This window comes from Pleurodeles waltl, chromosome 12 (assembly GCF_031143425.1).
Source record: "Pleurodeles waltl isolate 20211129_DDA chromosome 12, aPleWal1.hap1.20221129, whole genome shotgun sequence".
NCBI classification, from domain to species: Eukaryota; Metazoa; Chordata; class Amphibia; order Caudata; family Salamandridae; genus Pleurodeles; species Pleurodeles waltl.
In genome coordinates this window covers 497,703,698-497,726,438 of record NC_090451.1, presented here as the reverse complement: position 1 = coordinate 497,726,438, position 22,741 = coordinate 497,703,698, and the positions used below count along the sequence as shown (strand labels likewise).

General features: G+C 42.1%; 1 protein-coding gene across 3 annotated transcripts in view; it reads left to right on the top strand.

The window, feature by feature from the left end:
* The window catches only part of CPNE2 (copine 2), a 703,062-nt gene that overhangs the window by 516,117 nt on the left and 164,204 nt on the right, over window positions 1-22,741 (top strand). For all 3 annotated transcript variants that reach the window (XM_069217223.1, XM_069217224.1, XM_069217225.1), the window contains exons 10-11: window positions 5,981-6,040; window positions 11,828-11,961. In XM_069217223.1, coding sequence (XP_069073324.1) covers window positions 5,981-6,040; window positions 11,828-11,961 — 194 coding nt within the window. The remainder of the gene's footprint in view (window positions 1-5,980; window positions 6,041-11,827; window positions 11,962-22,741) is intronic.

The following is a 22,741-nucleotide window of genomic DNA, read 5'->3' as shown; positions in this document are numbered from 1 at the left end:
CTTCATGCTGCCCAGTATCTAGTCTGTCTCCTGTACCTTGCTGCACTATCGAAAATGTTTCCTATAAATCCTTCTTGGGTTTTTATTTACCTCACGCAGTATCTCCATGTAGATTTTCTTTTCCTCCCAGAGAAACTTTACTTGTACTTATCACTTTTTTAATTTATTAACCCGTTTATTCTTGGATTGCACATGAGGTCATATAGGCATATACAACATTGTTTCAAGTTTATCACACTCCTTTAGTTAGTTAATTATACCTTTTGCAGTGGTGTCGTTGTGAGCCTGGCAGCCAGCTGCCCCTGCTCTTTCCTGCATACTGTTCTACCTCTGGGGGGGGCGCCAGTGCCTCTCTACCTCTCTGCCCTCCCCACTTTCTTGTGACCACCGCCTCCCGGGCTTCTTTGTTGCTACTTGGAACTGGACGAATGCGTTTAAAAAGAATGTCTAGAACATTTATTACAGAAATTGAAATTTTGAAAGGACCGCATTATGAGAGGCCTGGTGGAGGATGAGGGATTTATGGGTCCGACAAAAACTGATGCGCTGGAGTTCAGTATTTATTGGGTCTGATGAATAACTGCTACCAAAACGTTTCCCCTTTCCAGTCCAAGATCCACATGTACCTGGCATTCATTTATTGGGCGTATCCCCCCCATACATTTCAGCAGATTTGACCTGCCAAATTGACTGGGGTAAATTGCGGCCATGTGGTAATTACTGCTAAACCTGTGGTTCTGATCCCAGTACAAACATGTTTGCGTGGGGATGTGAAACAACGCGTGACTCGGATGTTGAGCGGGCCTAAGTATTCATTCTGATCTATTGGGGTAATACATCCCACAGCATTCCAGCAACATGTACGCATAGCTGCCAAGTTTTCAGTTTGCTCATGTGTGACATTTCCAGTTACTTATGTGTGACATTTTAAGGCCATATGTGTGTGATTTTGAGTGACACTTAATACTCAATTGAATGAAACAGTTATAACCATGACATAAGATAAATAGAGGGAGACTCTCGCTTTGCTCATTAAAATGGTTTACAAATTGCTTAAAAATAGATCACAGAGCAAAGGGATGTTCTGTGAAAAGCAAGAACAAACTGAACAGCTGTCATCCAAGGACTCTCCCATCATGCACCCTACGCATGAGAACATAAACACACATGCACACACAAATACACACCGACAGGATTTGAAATACTGCAAACTGTTCTGTTTAGTCTTGAAAGATGCAGGTCCTGTAAACATAATTTTCATTAAGAAAACCTCTATAATCTAGTCCTTTTATACTTTTAGCGTGGTCATGTCCAAAAGCGAAACACTACCTAAATACGATAAATAACAATGAACAAGTTTCCAGACTGTTGAAGAAAGTGGAGTCCCTTAATCACGTTTGACCTTTTTGTGAAAAATGTACGTGTACAAGACCAGAATCTTTGAATGATATACTGAGCACGCTCGGGCAGAAAACGTAGGAGCCTCAGTGGACGGAGGTTGTCGAAAACCATCAGACTGCGGCTGCTCGCGCACAGGAGCCTCAGGGCTAGGTTCACTTCAGCTGCTATCATTAGGTGGCAATTAGCAGCACTCCTGTTTTGTGCTTTAACACAAGCAACTGGGTTGGAACAGGCCTGGCAAAAGATGCTGTACCCGCCTGAGGCTTGGACCGGTCCTGAGGCTGTTTGTTTTTAAAAATGTGTGAAGCTGGATCCACAAAGCTGGGAGTACCACATAGGGGCCACAGCTTAAATGGTTTAGAGGAAAGCACAAATGAACACATTTATTTACGGGCCCAGGTCGTCACCTAGCAACTAGTCATCACTCCTCAACCTGGGCCACAGCTCATAATTGCTTTGGGTAGCAGGGTGCTGCTGTCCAAATTATTCCTCAACAAAGTAATGCTAGCTGCTAGTAGTGTCTAGTCGGGCTACTGGGAGCTGGCTTAATAAGCGTGACTATGCATTTTAGTGCGGTGATGCAGACATCAGCGTTAAAAATGCGCTAGTCTGACTCATGATGCATAGTACTTGGTAGGGCTAATGTACTCCAGGCAGCGAAGAAAGTGGGTTTCTGCACTCTGGGAAGGCTATGTGAGCTAATGGGCTGCATGATTGGCAGCTGTAGGCATTACAAATTCTATAAAATACAATAACCCCTATTCTCCCAGTAATTTATGTTTCCATTCTGGTTTTCCTCCCTTCTATCATTTATTTGTTATGTTTCTCCAATGAGTCCTGGGCCTCTGCACTGGTAGGTGGATTTAAATGTTAAATAGAATTTAAGCAAGAACACTTAATTGTAGATCAGTGCATTAGATAAACATCACTACAATAATATGTTGTTTTTCGAAGAAAAAAAATAGGCCCCCAAATATTTAGTCAAGGATCACTTGAAAGCTCTGAAGTTAGTGGGGAATTCGTACTATGTAGGGGACAGTACACCGAGGGCCTAATTTGCAGAGCTTCATCCATCTGACTTTCTCCAGGAAATTCAGTATGAAGTAGTTGAGTCTACTAGCAGAATAATATTTTTGACTTGGGACCAAGGCGCACCTTCAAATCCATGTCAGAAGTGCATATGCCTGCTGAATACTAATTGAGATTTACTCAGATATTCTTTAATTTGAAGTAATATTTGGGAACAAAAACATTATAAAAATTAGTATCATAGAAAAGCATTGAATTAATTATTGGGTCTGTTTCCAACTCTGTACTAAGTTGCAAGGATTGAAAATCATTTAAGTTTAAGGTTTTCAAGTTGCACTTGTTGATGCCCGAATCACTGTGCTATAACTAAAATAATGAAATCTGGTCCCAAATTTATAACTGTTTGGCATTTTCTGCCCCTTCAATCAGTCGAGGGATTCTGCAACAGGGTGAATGTCATGAAAATACTTCCAGTGAAGTCAGCAGAAATAACCAGTGCTTACAAGTCATTTGAGCAGTTTGGCACATACTTAAGAACAGATTTAGGAATTTTTAACACAACACAGCAGCCGTATTTGTAGCGCTGGATTCTGCAAGTAGGAAAACACTGCTGCTCCGATCTTCCCCTGTGTGGCTGCTCTTCTCTTACAGACTTCTTTGGGGGGCGCACAGCCTTGCTTACTGAGAGTGTACTGCCTAGCTAAGTATTTGTATAAGCACAAAGAGATCAGACTGCCACTGTCATGAGGCCCACCTGGGGCCCACTTTAGTACTCAGTCCTAGCTTAGTTTTACATTTTATATTTTAGAAATTTTAGGCCTGCATCTCTTTTAGCAATGACATTTTACACACTTTATGCTTGCATGAAATTATTCTGAGAATACACTCTACATGCTACTTGTTTTTAGTAAGCCTTTCTTAAAATGTAATCTGTACACTCTGTTCAATGCTAGGAACATAGAACAACATATCCTGATACTTGCCAGTCCATTAGAGACAACTCCTGAACACTAGACATATCATCACACTAGAGCTGCGCCTCTAACTCAGTGTGATTTTGATTATATAAACAGTGCACTGCCCTACAGGGTTCAGAGGAGTACTCCGGACGAGATTGTCCTGGACCAAATCCTGTGTTCAATGTGCATCTCTTCTGATGCTGATCTCCCAAATCCTGTGTTCAATGTGCATCTCTTCTGATGCTGATCTCCCATCTTGCAGAGAAGGATTGCCAACCCCACTCTAAACCGGCTCACTCGCTAAGCTCTCCAGGTGTGGGGGATCTTAGGCTGTCATCCCAGATTGGGCAGAGGATACACCATCTATGCTCTCATAGTATAGGTAGTGATAGGTCAGAAGATATAGAGATAAGATTGCCGTGGTTAGGTTATTTTTTTTTTTCACCATGTTGGTACTACTAGTTTCAATGCTTTGTTTTATCTTCCTAATAACCGCAGCTCATCCTCTTTATGCAAGAATTCACTTAGCTAAATGAATATTTGAAAATCGTCATGCATATCTTTCTTGTGTTTACCATGGACATGTATGAGTAAATAACGAAAAGTGTGAGATCTGTTTCCAGAACTTCCTTGGCAGTCAGTGTCATGTTTGAGGTTGGCGAAATCATCTGTTACCCTTGGAAGGTTGGAGGTTCAGGTGCGGCACTGTGAGCTAGCTAGGAATTGGGTTGACAGTTTGTGGTGGTATAGATGGACTCAGTCCTCACATCCAGAAGTTATGTTGTCCTAATATGCAGTTCTTCCTTTTGGTGGCAACATGTAAACTAGATCCTAAATCTAGGATAGTTTATTGGGAAACCCTTCCTGGTTAAGGATAAAGGTCCTTACCAGCTTGATGGGTGGCATGCTTCATCATTGGGCCCCCTCTTGGCATCTCTCCTAAGTAGTAGATGCAAGCTACTACACTTCAAAGTATAGCAGAGGTTAGGGCAATAATATTTAGTAGTAAAACTATGCCACTCATCTAGTCTGGGAAGTTGTGAGGGTGTGTAGCAGGAAAAGGTGTATGTGAGGAAAGAAAAAAAAAAAAAAAACTACCTTCTCAGTAGGAAATCAAATTAAATGAGTCCCATAATGGCAGTGGGGAATAGTTCTACCTATGCCTTAAGGTCGACATTTTTCTACTGTTATCATTCCTAAATAAGGTGCCCGTGGCATTCATCAGGACTCTAGGCACCCTCTCTGCTTACGGAGATCTGTGTAAAGTGCAATAAAAAGGAATTTTACCCGCATTGGAAGGGGTTTGTCAGATGTCAGTCAACCACCTCAGTAATGTTAACCATAGGCCAGTTCGAGTGCTTTGTTTTTCTTCTTTCCCAAAAGTGGAGAGTATATGACATGGACCTGTTGTGTCTCGGCCAAGGTTTTCTCGCAGGTCCTAACTGTGAAAGATGACCAATCTGAGCTATATACAATCCAGTTTCAAAGAAGAAGCCAAACCAAGCACTAGCATTAAAATAGACAGTTAGTAGGCTCAAGTACGCCTTGGTAGAGACCAGTGCTTAATTTGTAAATAAAAAGGTGCTGGTGCCCAAAGCCCTCCTCAAACACGCGGCTGCTGCAATTAAATGTGTGAACACGGGATACTCAGGCAACGTAATCCTGAAGCCATCTCGGGCCTCTTCAATCCATATAAAGCCACTCCCTGCTCCTTAACCTCACTCTTGCAGCTTTCTATTTTCTCTCTTTGTGACACCTTTTCGTTTTCCCCTTCATCCGTCTTTCCCATGTGTGTCTTTTGCTGGCAGCAAATGCTTGAGGCAGAAGAATAAGCCCCGGCCCTCAAAAATAAGTGCCAGTGCTCAGCACCAGAAACAACATCACAAATTAAGCACTGGTAGAGGCACAACAGTTCTGAGCAACATACTCTCCGGGTTAGCATGAATTATTTCAATAAAGGGTAGGTCTTCCAAACAACACTGGTGTCTATTAGGTTGAGTGTAGTAGTGTATACCAAAAAGGTATTTTTAGTTAAACATGAAAAAACACAATTTTAAAGATGTGTGCAAGCATCCACACACATATTTCTACTCTACACAAAAATAACATATTGGGCTGCACCACTTGTTTTCACTATAAGGAATGTTTATTTCCAAATATGAGTTCCTGGAAATGAAGAAAAACACCTATTAAAGTGTAATGTGTATAAATAGGAATGTTGAGTAGTTTGCTTACAGGCATGGCATATCAGGCATTCACCATAGCTGCAATGATTAGTTTACAGAACCAACCCCCTAGTTACAGTACAATAGTCAATAGTGCACCGATGTTTATTCCTTTGTACTGTCTTTCTTCTGTTTTTTCTACTATTGTATACCTAATGAAACAGCAGGAAAAGAAATAGGCTTGTTCTTCAGCATGGTTACATATTGTATTAGGTAATAATTGTCTTCTAGAAATGAAAACAATGTTACACTATTGAATCAAGGGACTGATTCAAGTAGGAAGGAACAAGTATAGATGTATTTAGAGTGTTCAGTGGTGTGCTGTGAGAATTCAGTTCTTGAAAATGTAATTTTTTGTTTCCTTAGATTGCAAGAGACTACTCCTTCTTGGACTACATCCTCGGAGGATGCCAGCTAATGTTTACTGTAAGTAAAATTTCAATTTGATGTTCTTCAGATAAAGTTTAATTGATGTGTTACTGTACCAACTTTTCTAGACAAGGTAAATGTACAAATGTGGCTTGCCACAAAAAGGTTTACTATGTCACTGGTCCTTGAGGTTTCTTATTTCCTATTTTATTTCGTTCGGTACAACAATCTACACAATGGATTTATACCAATATCCCTAGGTATAATATTTTAAAATGTAATGAGCAGAAACTGTTTTCTATGAAGCCTAATTATAAAAGAATATGAATCAGTGTAACTGTTTAGCTTGGTACCCTGTACGAATGTCCTGTTTGTAACCGTTTTTCACATTTTCTTTTCATCTGCAATGAGTACTTGTATAGAACACAAGTTTTCACATTATAGATGTGTTTAAATTAATAACATTCGACGTCTTTTAACCAGACCTAGTAATATTTGTGCCATGAGTTGTTTCGCTTTACTATTATTTATCCAAAAATAAACATACCTAATATATATATATACAGAGGATATTATGTTCAGCCGGCTTCAACTATTGGTCAGTTATATTGGCATTCACATTTTGCGTCCATCCACCACAGCATATTGCATGGGACAGTTGATCATCTCACTTTTCCCGTTGACCCCCCTTCACTTTGAGTGACTGTTCAAAGCCTGGGCACGTTGTTCTCATGCACCTAAAATAGTCCCTTTCTCGTCAGTGACAAAGAAGGTTAAAATAACCTTTTTTATGGTATTAGTAGTTTATATTAAATTTAAATACCACCTATTCTTTTGCCTGCAATCAGGGAGCCCAGTTAAATTATGATTTACTTTCTAGCTCTGTGTTGTTGTAAGGTCTTTCAGAGATATTGTAACATTGTAGCTGCCTGCGATTAAAGTGCTTGGCAAGGACGCAAATTGTTCTGGTTTCCAATACAAATATTGACAATGGTAAACGTATGCCAGAACTGAAAGTCTTGTTATTTCAAAAGCATCACTAGTAAAACAGCCACATATGTAGAACTGATATTGCCAGCTTGTGGTGACCATGTTTAGGTGGCACATGCTTGCAATAAAATAATAAATAAAAAATGTACCTTCGTATTAGCTTGCCAAATTGCCAAGGCAAGGCTTTTCCAGTGTTTGATATATATATGTATATATATATATATATATATATATATATATGTGTGTGTGTTTGTGTATATATACATATTCACATACATCTGTATATAAATACACACACATACATATATACACCATGTTTTCTGAAAGTTTAACGATGATTTCTCTTAAGAGGTCATAAACATGCAATTGTGTCCAAAGTTAATTTGCCTGTACGAGATAACATAATTTAATGAGTTTCATATAACCTTAAACTAATCTGAAAAATATATTAGGTGACTGGGCTGAATATAACAATTTACCACTTTCAAGTATGCTGTTTTTTTGATCTTCTAATCAAATTGTGAAAATCTACAAACAAATTAATTTTGGATAAGAAGGCATAATGTGAAGTTCATGTACGTTAAAGAGCAATATTTGTTGCCCTGTGCAAATTGTGTGTTTAGGTATTTGGGAATTAAGACTCCAGTAATTACAAAAATGTAATGTTAAGTGTCATAGTTCATTGGTGAAACACTGAAGATGTGGCATGGGCATGAAGCATATATTGGCACTAAAGGTATGGTAAATGCAGCATTTACATTGATGGCATCATTTACATGCCACTCATGGTTACACTGAAGAATAAAGCAATTTATTGAAGCAATCCTATACTATGGTGCCTCCAAGGCCTCTTTTCATTTTGAACATAGGCACATTTTGATGGAAAATAAGCAATAAAATGGAGCGAGAGAAAGAACGAAGGATCATGTGACCACAGGAGAGACAGTGGGGGTCATTCCGACCCTGGCGGCCAGCGATATGTGGCGGTGTTCCGCCAGCAATTCTGACCGTGGCGGTAAAGCCACGGTCATACCGCCGGCCCCTCCACTTTCCCGCCAGGCTTCCGCCTGGCGGGCATAATCCCCAGGGCAGCGGTGCAAGCACCGCTGCCCTGGGGATTATGAGTCCCCGACCGCCAGCCTGTCCGTGGCGGTAATCACCGCCATTGAAAGGCTGGCAGGAAGGGGACTGGGGGTGCCCCTGGGCATTGCAGGGGCCCCCAGGCATAGCCCCAACGCTGTTACCGTCCGCTGGCCCAGCGGAAATGTCGGAATAGGGAGGCATGAATACCGCCGGCAATGGCGGTATTCTGTCTCCCCCGGCCTCGGCGGTCTGGAGAAAAGACCGCCGAGGTCGGAATGACCACCAGTGTGTGTGTTTAGTCGTATGCCAAACAAAAAAGTAATATCTGCAAATATTCAGCATGACACAAGATAAAATAAAAAAGACCGACAAAGTAGTTTACTTTTTTGGATTGGAACCACTTCACACTGTACTAATTGACTGTGAAGGCACAATGTGAATTTTAATTCTCACTTTGTTTTTAAACCTTTCGTGAATATATATAGTTGAACTTAAAATTATGTAGACATTGTTAGAATTAAGGTTCCTCATAGGTGTGAACCTGCCAATCAGAAAATAAAAGGACTAATCAATCAAATTAAATATATAGAGGTAACGGGCAAGGGCTCATCACTAAAATATAATAGGCATATGCCAGAAACAGGCTGACACCAGGAAAAATTGTAGGTTATACATTTTAGTGTATGGGTAATGTGCATGCATGAATGAAAATCCATAGTAAGATTAGAAAATGGCTAGCCTAGGCTTGTGTCAGAAGACAAGGAAATGTAATGCAGATTCGATTTTTACCCACAAACAAGCAATTTTGTACATTCACAAATATCAAGTAACTGTCTTCCTAGAATTATGAAGAGAGGCCATGAATCTGAAAAATGTTAAAGGGTAAAATACCACAATTAAATTGACAAAATTACACATTATTCCTAACTCTACATGTGACTGAAATCCATTGCATGCTTTAGCACATTACTTTTCACAGCATGGGTGCACATATCCCTTTTATGTGAATAATATCCCTGTATGAGCATAAATGAAGATATGCATATATTAGTCTTTAGTTTTAACTAAATATATGTCAAACAAATCAGGTGTATGCATAGAAACAAGGTTGTCTGATAATCCATAATTGTTTAAAGGTCAACCTTTATACTTTCACCTCATTGTCAAGATACTGAGATCGGATATGGTATATATTAAGTTAGTAGGTTCCTCAGACTATGGCAGACTATTTTCTGTGGTTAGAAGATCTAACAGTGCACGCCCAATCCCTCTTCCCATAACATTTAGTTCCAGGTGACTTCAATATCTGGACAGAATCAACATGCAAGTCCACTGAAGAAAACATTTGAACTACCTTGCCTCATTAGGACTTTCAATTTGTAAACACCCCAAACCCACAAAGTGGGCAGTGTCTTTAGGTCTTTTACTCACATCCTCCAAATTCTTAGAGATCTTCTCGGTATATGATTTACCAGGTCACTTTCAGGTTAACCTTAATATCCTTGATGCACATAGAAATGTGTCCAACAGATTGACGGTACTTGATATAAATAGTAGGCATTAACTCCCATATAAGTTAACAGCACATTTATGGGTACAACACAAAAGTCAAAATTAATGAAAGCCCACAATAATGCTGGCAGCATGCTACAAGCTTTCAATACAACTGTACATGAGATATTTAACAAGATAACCCTTTAGAAACCAAACAAATAAAAGTTAAACACCTCACCAACCCATGGTTCATGAAGGTTTATAGAGAAGAAAAAAATATAGAAAAAAATTGAAAGAACGTGGAGGAAAACGTACACAATTCGCCTAAACTGATCTGTAAGTGACAGATTCGCCAACATAACCACTTGATCAGTAAAGCCTAAAAAAGTATTATTCTTGCAAATTCTCTCAGGCCAAAAATAATTCCCAGGAACTATTCAAAATAGTTTACTCACTATTCAACCCCTTCATCACCAGCAGCGATATCACTCTAACACAAATACTCGTAGTCATACTATCTCACTATTTTTAGGATAAAATAAAGAAAGATAAGAGACAACATTAATAACAATGTATTATGTAGAACCAGTAAGCTGCCTGACTTTGTTAGCCTCTTTAAACAAAGTTAGTGCACACCTCAATGTTTCCTCAATCTTGAAGGTGCCACAAACTCATCATATTCAGTAAACATTAAGGTTTGTCCTTGGCATCTGCCTATCCCATCGCCTTAAAACATCCTGCACCACTATTCCTCACATGATTTGCCAAACTATAAGAAGGCAAGGTCCCTTTAAATATTAAAAAAGTAAATTATAAGACCTAGTCTAAAACAAAAAAAAACAATCTAGGCACAGAAGACTCCACATATTATAGGCTAATATCCCTTTTTCCATAATTAGTTAAACACTGTCACTAGACATTATTTCTATGTTTAACAATACAACATTTTGGCTACCACCCAGGCAGGGTCCATCTTGGCCTCGGATGTGAATCTGGTTTAACTTCTGTTATTAATGACCTAAAGATGTTTGCAGATGACAGAAGTTTAAAAATAGTCATGCTCCTTGACTTATCCAGCACATTTGATACTACTGAACATCTGATCAGATAAGATTGTGCCTCTCTACATTAAAATGGATCTATGGGACACATCCCAATGGCCTCCTCAATGCTTAAACTGTCCCAGTCCTGCCTTCTTGGTACGAAAATTTAGCAGTTGTGCTGGACTCTGACCTGGAACTAGAGAAAAACACATTTCCACCCACTGTCTCTAAATTTGTTTTCACTAGCTCTGTGCCCTATTTTTTGTCATGATGTTCTTTTGCTTTCCTCAAAAGTTGCCTGAACTATGACAGATCTGCTTGTTCAGGCCTTCCCCAAAAATCTATATAATGCCTTTGGAAAATCCAAAATTACCTAGTCAGATTAATTGTTTGTCCCAAACAACTTGATTGAGTCTCTAGCTACATCTTCTAAATACATTGACTTCTGGTGAACATTTTTTCAAATTATCTTATAAAAACGTTTTCCTGGCACTGCATCTATTTTTTATGGTTTCATTTAAAAAGCACGTCTCTGTGAGAAATCTCATATCTTAAAGTAAACCTTTTTTTGTAATCCCCTGCTGCAAGTACAAAAAAGGCTGTGAGCATTCAGGATACACGGGGCACTCTGTGGAATTCAATTCCAATGTAGATTCTCACTGAATCATAGCTGATGAACATTAGAAAAGATTTAAAACCCTGCATTTTCGCTAAATAACGTCTGCATCATAGTCTTCTCTGTATGTTAGGTAGTACCAAGACAATCCCTAAGTGGTGGTGTTCTAAGTCGTCCAATGTGTGGAGAGTGATTCAGAACATTGTATCAGACATTGTATGAACTCAACATGCAATAGGGGTTTGCGATCGAAAAATAGTGCACATGGTCACTCACTCCATCTAATTGGACTCTTACCTCACTTCAGTGCCATCAAGTTCTGTTTTTTTTACGGTCAAGCTCTCTGAAGTAACTGAAGGGCAGCACCTTATAACTATAATAAGTAAATAAATATTGTTGTCTCTTGAGATACAAAGAAAAGGTCTCAATTTTCTTGTCGAAAGGCATTGCACTCTTTAATGGTACTGACTTATCATGTTTGAAGCAGATCACGCACAGTGGGGGTTTGACTCTCAAATCTTTTATGTGTTTCTTTTAAGGTCTCTGTACTACTCTGTATTGCAAGCATAACAAATGTTGCACTTATAAACTACCTACGTCATTTTTGTTTCAATGCAGGTTGGAATTGACTTTACAGCATCAAATGGTAACCCACGGGATTCCTCTTCGTTGCACTATATCAATCCTTTGGGAATGAATGAATATTTGTCAGCCATTTGGGCAGTTGGACAAATAATACAGGACTATGACTCGTAAGTAGATACTGCATAGCATGCCTGGATGGTTATATACTTATTGATCTAGCAAAGCAATGATAATACGCTAGTTGCTATATTAAGGAGATCCCACTAAAGTATTTTAGTGTTCCAGGTTGGTTAAGAGATGAGTTAAGAGACATACTACTGGACTCATTTCTCCATAAATGTCTTTTCACTGTCAATTATTTTCGCCCCAATTACCAGAGGAAAAGAGGCATAGTTGCAAGTATGAGATACAAGCAGCCCACATTTCCACCTTATATGGAAGTATTGCCGCACAGCATAGAGGTTGCTGATTTGGAAATGGTATGTTCATGTTTTGGAAATAGTGAGCACAGGTGCTGCTGGTACCCATCCAACATATGGGTTCTGATAGTGACTGTGCTGGAATGGAGTTGGCTATATACCACACCCGGTAATTACTAATTCCTTGGACTGAAGTATTTACTAGGTCTGGTGAATGCCTCAGATTCTGTGTTTTGTACGTGGAAGTGAGGCATAACATGTAGACTCATATTTACTGCAATAAACTCCACACAATGTTCCTTTATGCCACATCATTTGTCCAATAAATTTGGGCAGGTTTGGTCTGCCAAAAACTAAGGTGAAACGTATAGGGGGTTGGTCATTACTGAATGACTAAGAACTACAAACTCTCATTTGCTCATGGATTACAATTTAATAACAACGCATAATCAGTAATTAAGGGGTAGAAAAACAAAAATATATGGCTTGGCAAAGTAGGCAATCAGCTATGACTCTTGCTGCCTTCCCCAGCAGCAGACTCTGTGTTAGAAATTGGGTCTCTAGTTGGCAGAGGTTTGCACCCTGTCCAAGCAGGGAACACAATCCTAGTCCGGGTAAGTCAAATACACACCCTAAATTAACTTGTGCTCACAACCTGGTAGCTTGGCACATAGCAGTAAAGCTTAACTTAGGAGGCAATGTGTAAAGTAGTTGTGCAATGCTTAATTACAGGAACACAGTGAGAGACACCACAAAAATACTCAATAGTTCAGAAAAATCGAGAATAATTATCTGAGTAAACCAAGATCAAAACAACAACAATGCAATCAGTAGAAGTCAAGATATGAGTTTTTAAAGATTAAATGCAAAAATAGTGCTTAGAAGTTTATAGCGGTCAACAGGTTACTTGAGGTCATGAGGGCTGTGATGGAAGGTTGGCCGGCTACAGAACCTATGCAAGGTCACTGAACAGTTCCTTTGTTGGAGCAAAGTGTTGACAGTGAGGACATGATGCGTCAATATATAAACTTGGGCGATGCATTGGATTTTAAAGATTGTAGCTGCAGAACCCATTTTGAGGCCCAGAACTGGAAGGGAGCACCGCAACCAAGGGTAGAACTCAAAGATGGCAGAGTCCAGCAGCACCAAAAGAGTTGCACACAGGCAGGAGAGGCACAGCCCTATTCAGGAATAAGTGAGGAAGTGCTAAGCTCCCCCCCCTATTAAGCCAGTTAATGGCCCATGAGCCTGGTGATGGGCCATCAGGATGCAAATGTCACACCCAAGCTCCTTTTGTGTGTGACTGTCTAGAGGGAGTGCACAAAGCCCAGCTGTCAACAACCCCAGTCCTGTATTCAGAGACAGGCAGAGGCAAATGGTAAAAGTAAGAAAATGCCAACTTTTTAAAAGTGGCATTTTCAGACTTACAATTTAAAATGCAACTTCACCATATGAAGTAATCTTAAACCATGAGTCCGGAGACACCAAACTCCATATTAGTATTTTTCCCATTGAAAATTACACTTACAAGATGTTTTAAGGCAACCACAGTGCTATCCCTATGGGAATTTAGACCTTGCAGTAGTGAAAAAAACAAACTTAAGAGTTTTTCACTATCTGGGCCTGTTAAATTAAAAATTACAGGTCCAACTTTTTAAATACACTGCATCTTGCTGTTGGGGCCAACTAGGGCCTACCTTAGGGATGCCTTACATGTAATAAAAAGAAAGGTTTGGGCCTGGGCAAGTGGGGACACTTGCCAGGTCAAAATGGCAGTTTAAAACTGCGCACACAGGCTCTGCAGTGGCAGGCCTGAGACATGTTTGAAAGGCTACTATAGTGGATGGCACAATCAGTGCTGCATGTCCACTAGTAGCACTTAATTTACCGGCCTTAGGCACATACAGTGCACTTTACTAGAGACGTACAAGAAAATTACTATGCCAATTGTGGATAAGCCAATGTTGCCCTGTAAAGGAGAAGAGATCACATGCACTTTAGCACTGTTTAGCAATGGTAAAGTGAACCGAATGCTAAAACCAACAAAAACAGGGTCAGAAAAAGAGAAAGACCCTGCAGAAAGAGTCTTTCCAACACCCTGCCTTCCACTTTCCCCAGTACCTAACCTGCACCTGTTCATGAAATGCATATGGTGAAAATAACCAGACAGAAGTATATTTATGTTAACCCCTACGGTGCCTTGGACGAGGTGATCTCGTTCAAGGCACCGGTTCCCGGGTGCCTTGGACGAGATCACCTCGTCCTGCACCCGGGAACTGGGGGGTAGCGCTAAGCTCCCCCCATGTGCTCCCCACCCCCCCCCCAAGGCAGGGATGGAAGGGAAAGCCCTACCCCTTCCTCCCCGAGCCCCCCTCACTCCCCCCCCTCCTCCCATCGCATTTCTCTTTCGATCACTTGGTGGGACACCAGGTTTTTATTTTTTTTAAATTGCCATAAGGGAGCGACTCCTTGGGCGAGGGTCGCTCCCGGGGGGGGGGGGGGGGGGCATTTTTTTGGAAGGCCTTTTCTGCCCAAACCTCTAGGCACCAGGGATAAAAAAAAGAAGTTTTGTTTTGTTTTGTTTTTTTGGAGGTGGGGAGCGACCCCTTAGGCAAGGGTCGCTCCCCTAGGGGGCAAATTATACTTAGGCCATTTCTGCCACCCTTGGGGGCAGCTTGGCCTATTTTTATGAGGTCAATCTGCCCCCAAGGGGGATAGAAACCACTAGACACCAGGGAGTTTTTTTTTATTTTTATTTACATGAATTTCACGGAAGCGGAGCGACCCCTTAGGCAAGGGTCGCTCCCCTGGGGGGAAAATTTATTTTAGGTCATTTTTGCCCCCCTGGGGGGCAGATCAGCCTATTTTGATTAGGCCGATCTGCCCCCAAGGGGGACAGAAACCACTAGGCACCCGGGATTTTTGTTTTTGTTTTACAGATGGGGAGCGACCCCATGGACAAGGGTCGCTCCCCTGGAGGGGAGAATTGTATTTAGGCTATTTCTGCCCCCTGGGGGCAGATCGGACGATTTTTGCTACGCCAATCTACCCCCAAAGGGGGCAGAATCCACTAGGCACCGGGGTTTTTAATTTTTTGCACCAATGTCACGCAGGGGGAGCGACACCCCGTAGATAAGGGTCGCTCCCAGGGAGGGGGGGTTGGGGGGAGGGGCAAATTTATTTTAGGCCATTTCTGCCCCCCGGGGGCAGATCGGCCTATTGTTATTAGGCCGATCTGCCCCCAGGGGGCTGAAACCTCTAGGCGCCAGGGCAATTTTTTTTTGTGTGTTTTTTTTTTTTGTTTGTTTGTATTTTTAGAGATGGGGAGAGACCCATTAGGCAAGAGTCGCTCCCCTGGGGGGAAAATTGTATTTAGACCATTTCTGCCCCCCTTGGGGGCAGATCGGCCGATTTTAGGTCAAACTGCCCCCAAGGGGGCAGAAACCACTAGGCACCGGGGAGTTTTTTTTTTGCACCAATGTCACGCAAGGGGAGCGACCCCATAGGCAAGGGTCGCTCCCGGGGGGAGGGTTGGGGGGCAAATTTATTTTAGGCCGATCTGCCCCTGGGGGGGGGGCAGAAACCTCTAGGCGCCAGGGCAATTTTTTTTTTGTGTTCTTTTTTTGTTTTTTTAGAGATGGGGAACAACCCATTAGGCAAGGGTCGCTCCCCTGGGGGGCAAATTGTATTTAGACCATTTCTGCCCCCCTTGGGGACAGATCGGCCGATTTTAGGTCAATCTGCCCCAAGGGGGCAGAAACCACTAGGCACCGGGGATTTTTTTTTTGCGCCAATGTCACGCAAGGGGAGCGACCCCGTAGGCAAGGGTCGCTCCCAGGAGAGGGGTTGGGCGGGTGGGGGGACAAATTTATTTTAGGCCATTTGTGCCCCCCCCTGGGGCTGGCTGAGATGAGGCCAAAATTCACAGGTAGGCACTTTTCAAAAAACACCTCTGTTTGCTGTGAAAAAATGTGATGTGTCCACGTTGTGTTTTGGGCCATTTCCTTTTGTGGCTCCTCTCAGATTCCAGAACTTTCTGTCACCGAAATTCCCCTAGGTCTCTAGTTTTAAAAAATGCACAGGTTTGGTAGGTTTCCCTAGGTGCCGGCTGAGCTAGAGGCCAAAATCTACAGGTAGGCACCTTGCAAAAAACACCTCTGTTTTCTGTCAAAAATTGTGATGTGTCCACGTTGTGTTTTGGGGCATTTCCTGTCGTGGGCGCTAGGCCTACCCACACAAGTGAGGTATCATTTTTATCAGGAGACTTGGGGGAACGCTGGATGGAAGGAAATTTGTGGCTCCTCTCAGATTCCAGAACTTTCTGTCACCGAAATTTGAGGAAAATGTGTTTTTTTTAGCCAAATTTTGAGGTTTGCAATGGATTCTGGGTAACAGAACCTGGTCAGAGCCCCACAAGTCACCCCATCCTGGATTCCCCTAGGTCTCTAGTTTTCAAAAATGCAAAGGTTTGGTAGGTTTCCCTAGGTGCCGGCTGAGCTAGAGGCCAAAATCTACAGGTAGGCACTTTGCAAAAAACACCTCTGCTTTCTGTCAGAAATTATGATGTGTCCACGTTGTGTTTTGGGGCATTTCCTATCGCGGGCGCAAGGCCAACCCACACAAATGAGGTATCATTTTTATCGGGAGACTTGGGGGAATGCTGGGTGGTAGGAAATTTGTGGCTCTTCTAAGATTCCAGAACTTTCTGTCACCGAAATGTGAGGAAAACTTGTTTTTTTAGCTAAATTTTGAGGTTTGCAAAGGATTCTGGGTAACAGAACCTGGTCAGAGCCCCACAAGTTACCCCATCTTAGATTCCCCTAGGTCTCTAGTTTTCAAAAATGCACAGGATGGTAGGTTTCCCTAGGTGCCGGCTGAGCTAGAGGCCAAAATCTACAGGTAGGCACTTTGCAAAAAACACCTCTGTTTTCTGTCAAAAAATGTGATGTGTCCACATTGTGTTTTGGGGTATTTCCTGTTGCGGGCGCTAGGCCTACCCACACAAGTGAGGTATAATTTTTATCAGGAGACTTGGGGGAACATAGAAAAGCAAAACAAGTGTTATTGCCCCTTGTCTTTCTCTACATTTTTTCCTTCCAAATATAAGAGAGTGTGTAAAAAAGACGTCAATTTGAGAAATGCCCTGTAATTCACATGCTAGTATGGTCACCCCGGAATTCAGAGATGTGCAAATAACCACTGCTCCTCAACACCTTATCTTGTGCCCTTTTTGGAAATACATAGGTTTTCTTGATAGCTATTTTTCACTCTTTATATTTCAGCAAATTAATTGCTGTATACCCGGTATAGAATGAAAACCCACTGCAGGTTGCAGCTCATTTATTGGGTCTGGGTACCTAGGGTTCTTGGTGAACCTACAAGCCCTATATATCCCCGCAACCAGAAGAGTCCAGCAGACGTAACGGTATATTGCTTTCAAAAATCTGACATTGCAGGAAAAAGTTAGAGTAAAACGTAGAGAAAAATTGCTGTTTTTTTCATCTCAATTTCAATATTTTCCTTTTTCATTTGTTATTTACTATAGGAAACCCTTGTAGGATCTACACAAATTACCCCTTGCTGAATTTAGAATTTTGGCTACTTTTCAGAAATGTTTAGGTTTCTGGGATCCAGCATAGGTTTCACATCCATTTCTGTCTCTGACTGGAAGGAGGCTGAAAGCACAAACATTTTTAAAAATGGGGTATGTCCCAGTAAAATGCCAAATTTGTGTTGAAAAATTGGGTTTTCTGATTCAAGTCTGCCTGTTCCTGAAAGCTGGGAAGCTAGTGATTTTAGCACTGCAAACCCTTTGTTGATGCCATTTTCAGGAAAAAACCACAAGCCTTCTTCTGCAGCCACTTTTTCCCATTTTTTGAAAAAAAAACAAATTTTCACTGTATTTTGGCTAATTTCTTGGCCTCCTTCAGGGGAACCCACAAAGTCTGGGTACCTCTAGAATCCCTAGGATGTTGGAAAAAAGGATGCAAATTTGGCTTGGCTAGCTTATGTGGACAAAACGTTATGAGGGCCTAAGCGCAAACTGCCCCTAATAGCCAAAAAAAGGCCTGGCACAGGAGGGGGAAAAAGCCTGGCAGCGACGGGGTTTTGGGAAGCTACGCATGGGAGGTGTAATCTACGCACAAACAAGTGCCCTTAATAAATTGAGCTAGTGGAAGTTGTTTTTTTCAGCATGCACCCACAATCCATGCACAAACCAAAAAAAGATCTACATATTAGTTCCATGGTTTATGCATGCTACAACGATCACCTCATTATTATCTGTCCATCCTCATGATCAATGTGCTGAAGTCACACTAGACTCCTTTGCAGAGGCTCCCTTCCATCATAGCCAACCGGGATACGGTGTGTTTTAGGGCTTTCTTTCTGGATCAACAAGCCAAGGACATTCAGGCTATGATCCTGAGGTTTCAGTCCCGGCCCGGGGTCTCAGTGAGAGTCGCTTTGAGGGTTCTTTGCACTTTGGTCTACTGCATTCTGCTGGTTGACCATGCCAGATGGCTCTGCAATGAGATCTGAAGTCTGAGTGGACCCAGCACCAAGGAGAGGCCTTAGATTTGATCCAGGTTTCAGTAGAGACTGCAAGAGATCTGCATTGGTGGTTGCTTGACCACAGCTGTACCAGCATCAGACCCCTCTTTCTAGCCCACCCAAAGCTGAGAGTGGAAACAGATGAATCACTGCTGGGTAGGGGAGATTATCTTGGAGAGGTAAAGATCAGAGAACTCTCCGACAGAGACTTGTTCCGACTTCAACCAGTTGGGGCCATTCGCTTGGCAGTGAAAGCCTTCTACTGTCCATCAAGCTTATACATTGATTGTACTAAAGAACATCGGGTGAACAGTTAGCTCTTTGTGGGTTTCTCTGGGGCACAGAAAGTCAAGGCAGTGCAGAAATGAACTTTGTCAAGGTGGATAGTTCTCTCCATTAAGACCTGTAAAGCATTAGCCAAGAAGCCTCCAGAGCCATTGAGGGCCCATTGCACCAGGGCTAAAACTGGTACTACCACATTGGCACACAGAGTGAATGTCCTGGATATTTGTGAGGCTGCTAGTTGGGCATCAGTGCATAAGTCAACAAAGCACTATGGCCTTGACAGCCAGGTCTGGCAGGAAGGCCATTTGAGCCGTTTGGTCCTGCTAGACTTTTCAGCTTGAGACCTTCCACATTCCTACCATTGGGGGAGATACTTCTTTGTTATGTATATTAATGCTTAGATTCTGCAGTTAAAAGTAACCCATCAGAAGATAACACGTCTCTTTTCTTCGATAATGCTCTTCTTGTGGATATCCTATCTAGCTGCAGATGCCTCACTGCCTTTCAGACTCCCTGTTCTCTGGAATTGACTCTTTTCCATCAAAAAGGTCCCAAATTATAGATCTGCAAACTGGCACAAATAATCAGTAATATTGAACTCCATGTCTGAGGGCACCAACAGTGTAAAGAAAGAAAGTGACATCAATGGGTTCAGTGGTAGTTATATGTGGCTCAAGTAGTCATGTCTGGGGTGAAGCAAAGTTGTCACAGAGCTGCACAGCACCACCTAGCAGTATGCAGGGGCCATGTTGAAAAATCTTCCAAGTCCAATCTGGCACATCTAGATATTCTAATGGTGAGGTATCAGGTCTTAGATGGAGTACCCACCAAGAACCTTAACAAGGCTAGGTAACTTGGTCTTATGGGAGCTGAGGCCATGCACTCATACACGCAGCTGTGCACCAGTCTTAGGGGAACCACAAGGAAGGAGCATCATAATGTTTCTGCAATAATATTGCTTTGCCAAACTCTAAATCAGTCCCCCAGTGCACTCTGATACAGGTTCCTTCCACAGAAGGTATTAACTTATTTATATTTGATGGAGAAGTGTCCAGTCAGAACTGAGGGCTAGATGTATCAAGATGTGATGCAATGCAATCCAGCAAGACAACTTGTTGATCTGCAATGCGTCAGATACAGATGGCAAGAAAGCTCCATATTTATGAACATATGGCACATTCCTGCTCTCTCTCTGCGCTGCTGTCGCTTGTGGCTGCCAAGCACCAATGCAGGCACCCTTGCGACATGGTGCAAGGGTGCCTGTGTTACATAAACAGTCCTTAGGAGCATTCAGAATTGAGGAGAAATAAAAATATTTCTTCTAATTGCGCCTCTCCTGAGAAGGCGTAGCATTTTGACGCATTCCCAGGTTTTCTAGTGTTAGTAAATCTGTGAATGCGCCAAAAATACATGGGTGAATGCATGGGAACACATGCTAATACAATGCAGCAACTTGCATAGCCTTGCAGTACTCCAGATATACTATGCCAGGAAGGGCCACGCAAGGTGGTGCTGTGAGGTATAGTAAATCTTACTTAGGGCTTGTGTTGCTCTTTAGTCACCTTGAGTGGCTCTATGTCTGGTAGTAAATCTACTGTAACGTGAGGCAGTGCATGTCACTTAATAGGTCTGACCCAGCATGTATATAATGGAAAGTTAATTGCAGAAGGATTGGGCAAAATGTTGCAGCAAAACCAGAACCACAAAACTTTGTTGTTTTTTTAGCTTGCAGAACGATAAAAGGGTTGCCCTTCAGACACAAAAATAATAAGTCCATCACAGTTGCTTTTATGGGCACCTTTGGGCTAAGCAACGTATTTACCTTGAAGATAATTGCATTAAGGTAAGGACACCGTCATCCTGTGGTCAGTGCCCTTAAAAGCAACATACTCAGCAGGAGAGCCTGTGTGCAGTGTACGCCTGCTGGAATGCTGAGGTCCTCTCAACATTCCTGCAGACAGGCAACACCACACAGCTGCTCTCTTACTGGGAAAGTTGTCATCCAGGGTGTTGTCAATGGGAATTGCATTGCCTCATTGCATTTGCCATTAAGGTAACTGTATTGCCAGGCTTCTGACAGTGCTTGTCCATTTCTGTGTTCCTCGGTTCTCAGTACCAGAACCAACAACCACATCTGCTGTACAGCATTTTGCCTGCATTACCTTTTTTATCAGTGATAGGAGGTTGTGAACCAGATAAAAAATGAATGAAGTTGCCTTACACCTTCCATCTGTTTTTTAAAGATAGACAAAAATCGCCCAGCCCTAATGCGTGCCGAGCAGTTGGATAGCAAAGTACCATTAACTAAATCAACATATCAACATACAAACAACATACTTAAGATAATTGTATAGTTTGTTTGGTACCCTTCAAAGGAAAATTATCTTATTCCAATGACAAACAGAACTGTGAATCCATTCATTTGAGTGCATCACAAGCAGACGTGTGGAATTCCTATAGCCCTATGCCCAGGATATATTGTTTGGGGTCAATTACATCATGTTTTCATGTTTATGTTGTCCTTTGGACAGGGAGGCCCCAAATCCTGCAGCACAAACTCTTAGGCTTCCAGTTTACAGGGGAGGGAACTGTCTGCATTTTAGGTAATTTTTGTTTCCATATGTTAATGCTGTATGAACTTGTACTTATGGTTCATTAATGCCAAGACTTCATTAGGGTGAGCACTCTAAATAAAGGTTTTAAAGTCACACTGCACTACTGACAGTGGTTCCAGTAAAAAAATGTGTACACATGTTTGAAAAGTTTACCAATTATGAGGCTACATATAATGCTCCCAGAATGCTCTCTGATTAGATGCAAATGTTTGCAGAAGCTTGTAAGCAAGATAGATGATTCTTTGCTTTCAAGATAAAATGTTCAGAAAAAAGTGCAAGTAGGGAAAAATGTGTTACTATACAGTATTACTTTAAAATGTTATGTACTAGTTCTTTGAGGCATCATTTAACAAAATGTGTTGATGCATAGAGGACCTCAGCATTCCAGAAGGCATACATAGTCTTCTATGCTGATGAAACCCAACGGATCCTCTCCCTGTCTGAGGACTCTGCGCAAGCCAAGAGGAATTTCCACAACAGGATTGGAGCAATGGCCACCTGGATGGAGGCCAGCTGCCTCAAGCTCAACTTGGACAAGACAGAGATCTTCATGATACACTCCACCCCTTCTGCCTGGTGGTTCACCGCACTGGGTAACGCCCCCTCCCCCAAAGGCCATGTGCGCAACTTGGGCATCATCCTAGACTCCACTCTATCGATTACCTGCCAAGTTAATTCAGTCTCCTCATCCAACTTCCACACCCTCCGTATCCTGCGGAAGATCTTCAAGTGGATTCCTTCTGACACAAGAAAGACAGTCACCCACGCACTCATCACCAGCAAACTGGACTACGGCAATGCACTATATGCCGACATTACCAGGAAACTTAAATCAAGACTACAACAAGTCCAAAATACAACAGTCGGACTCGTCCTGGACACCCCCCCACCCCGACACGGCCGAATCTCCTCCCACCTCAGAGACCTACACTGGCTCCCAGTCAACAAGCGCATCACATGCAAACTCCTGATCCACACCTTCAAGGCACTGCAGAACATAAGACAAGCATACCTCAACCACTGCCTCACCTTCTAAGTCCCCAACAGACGTCTCTGTTCCTCCTAGCTCGCCCTAG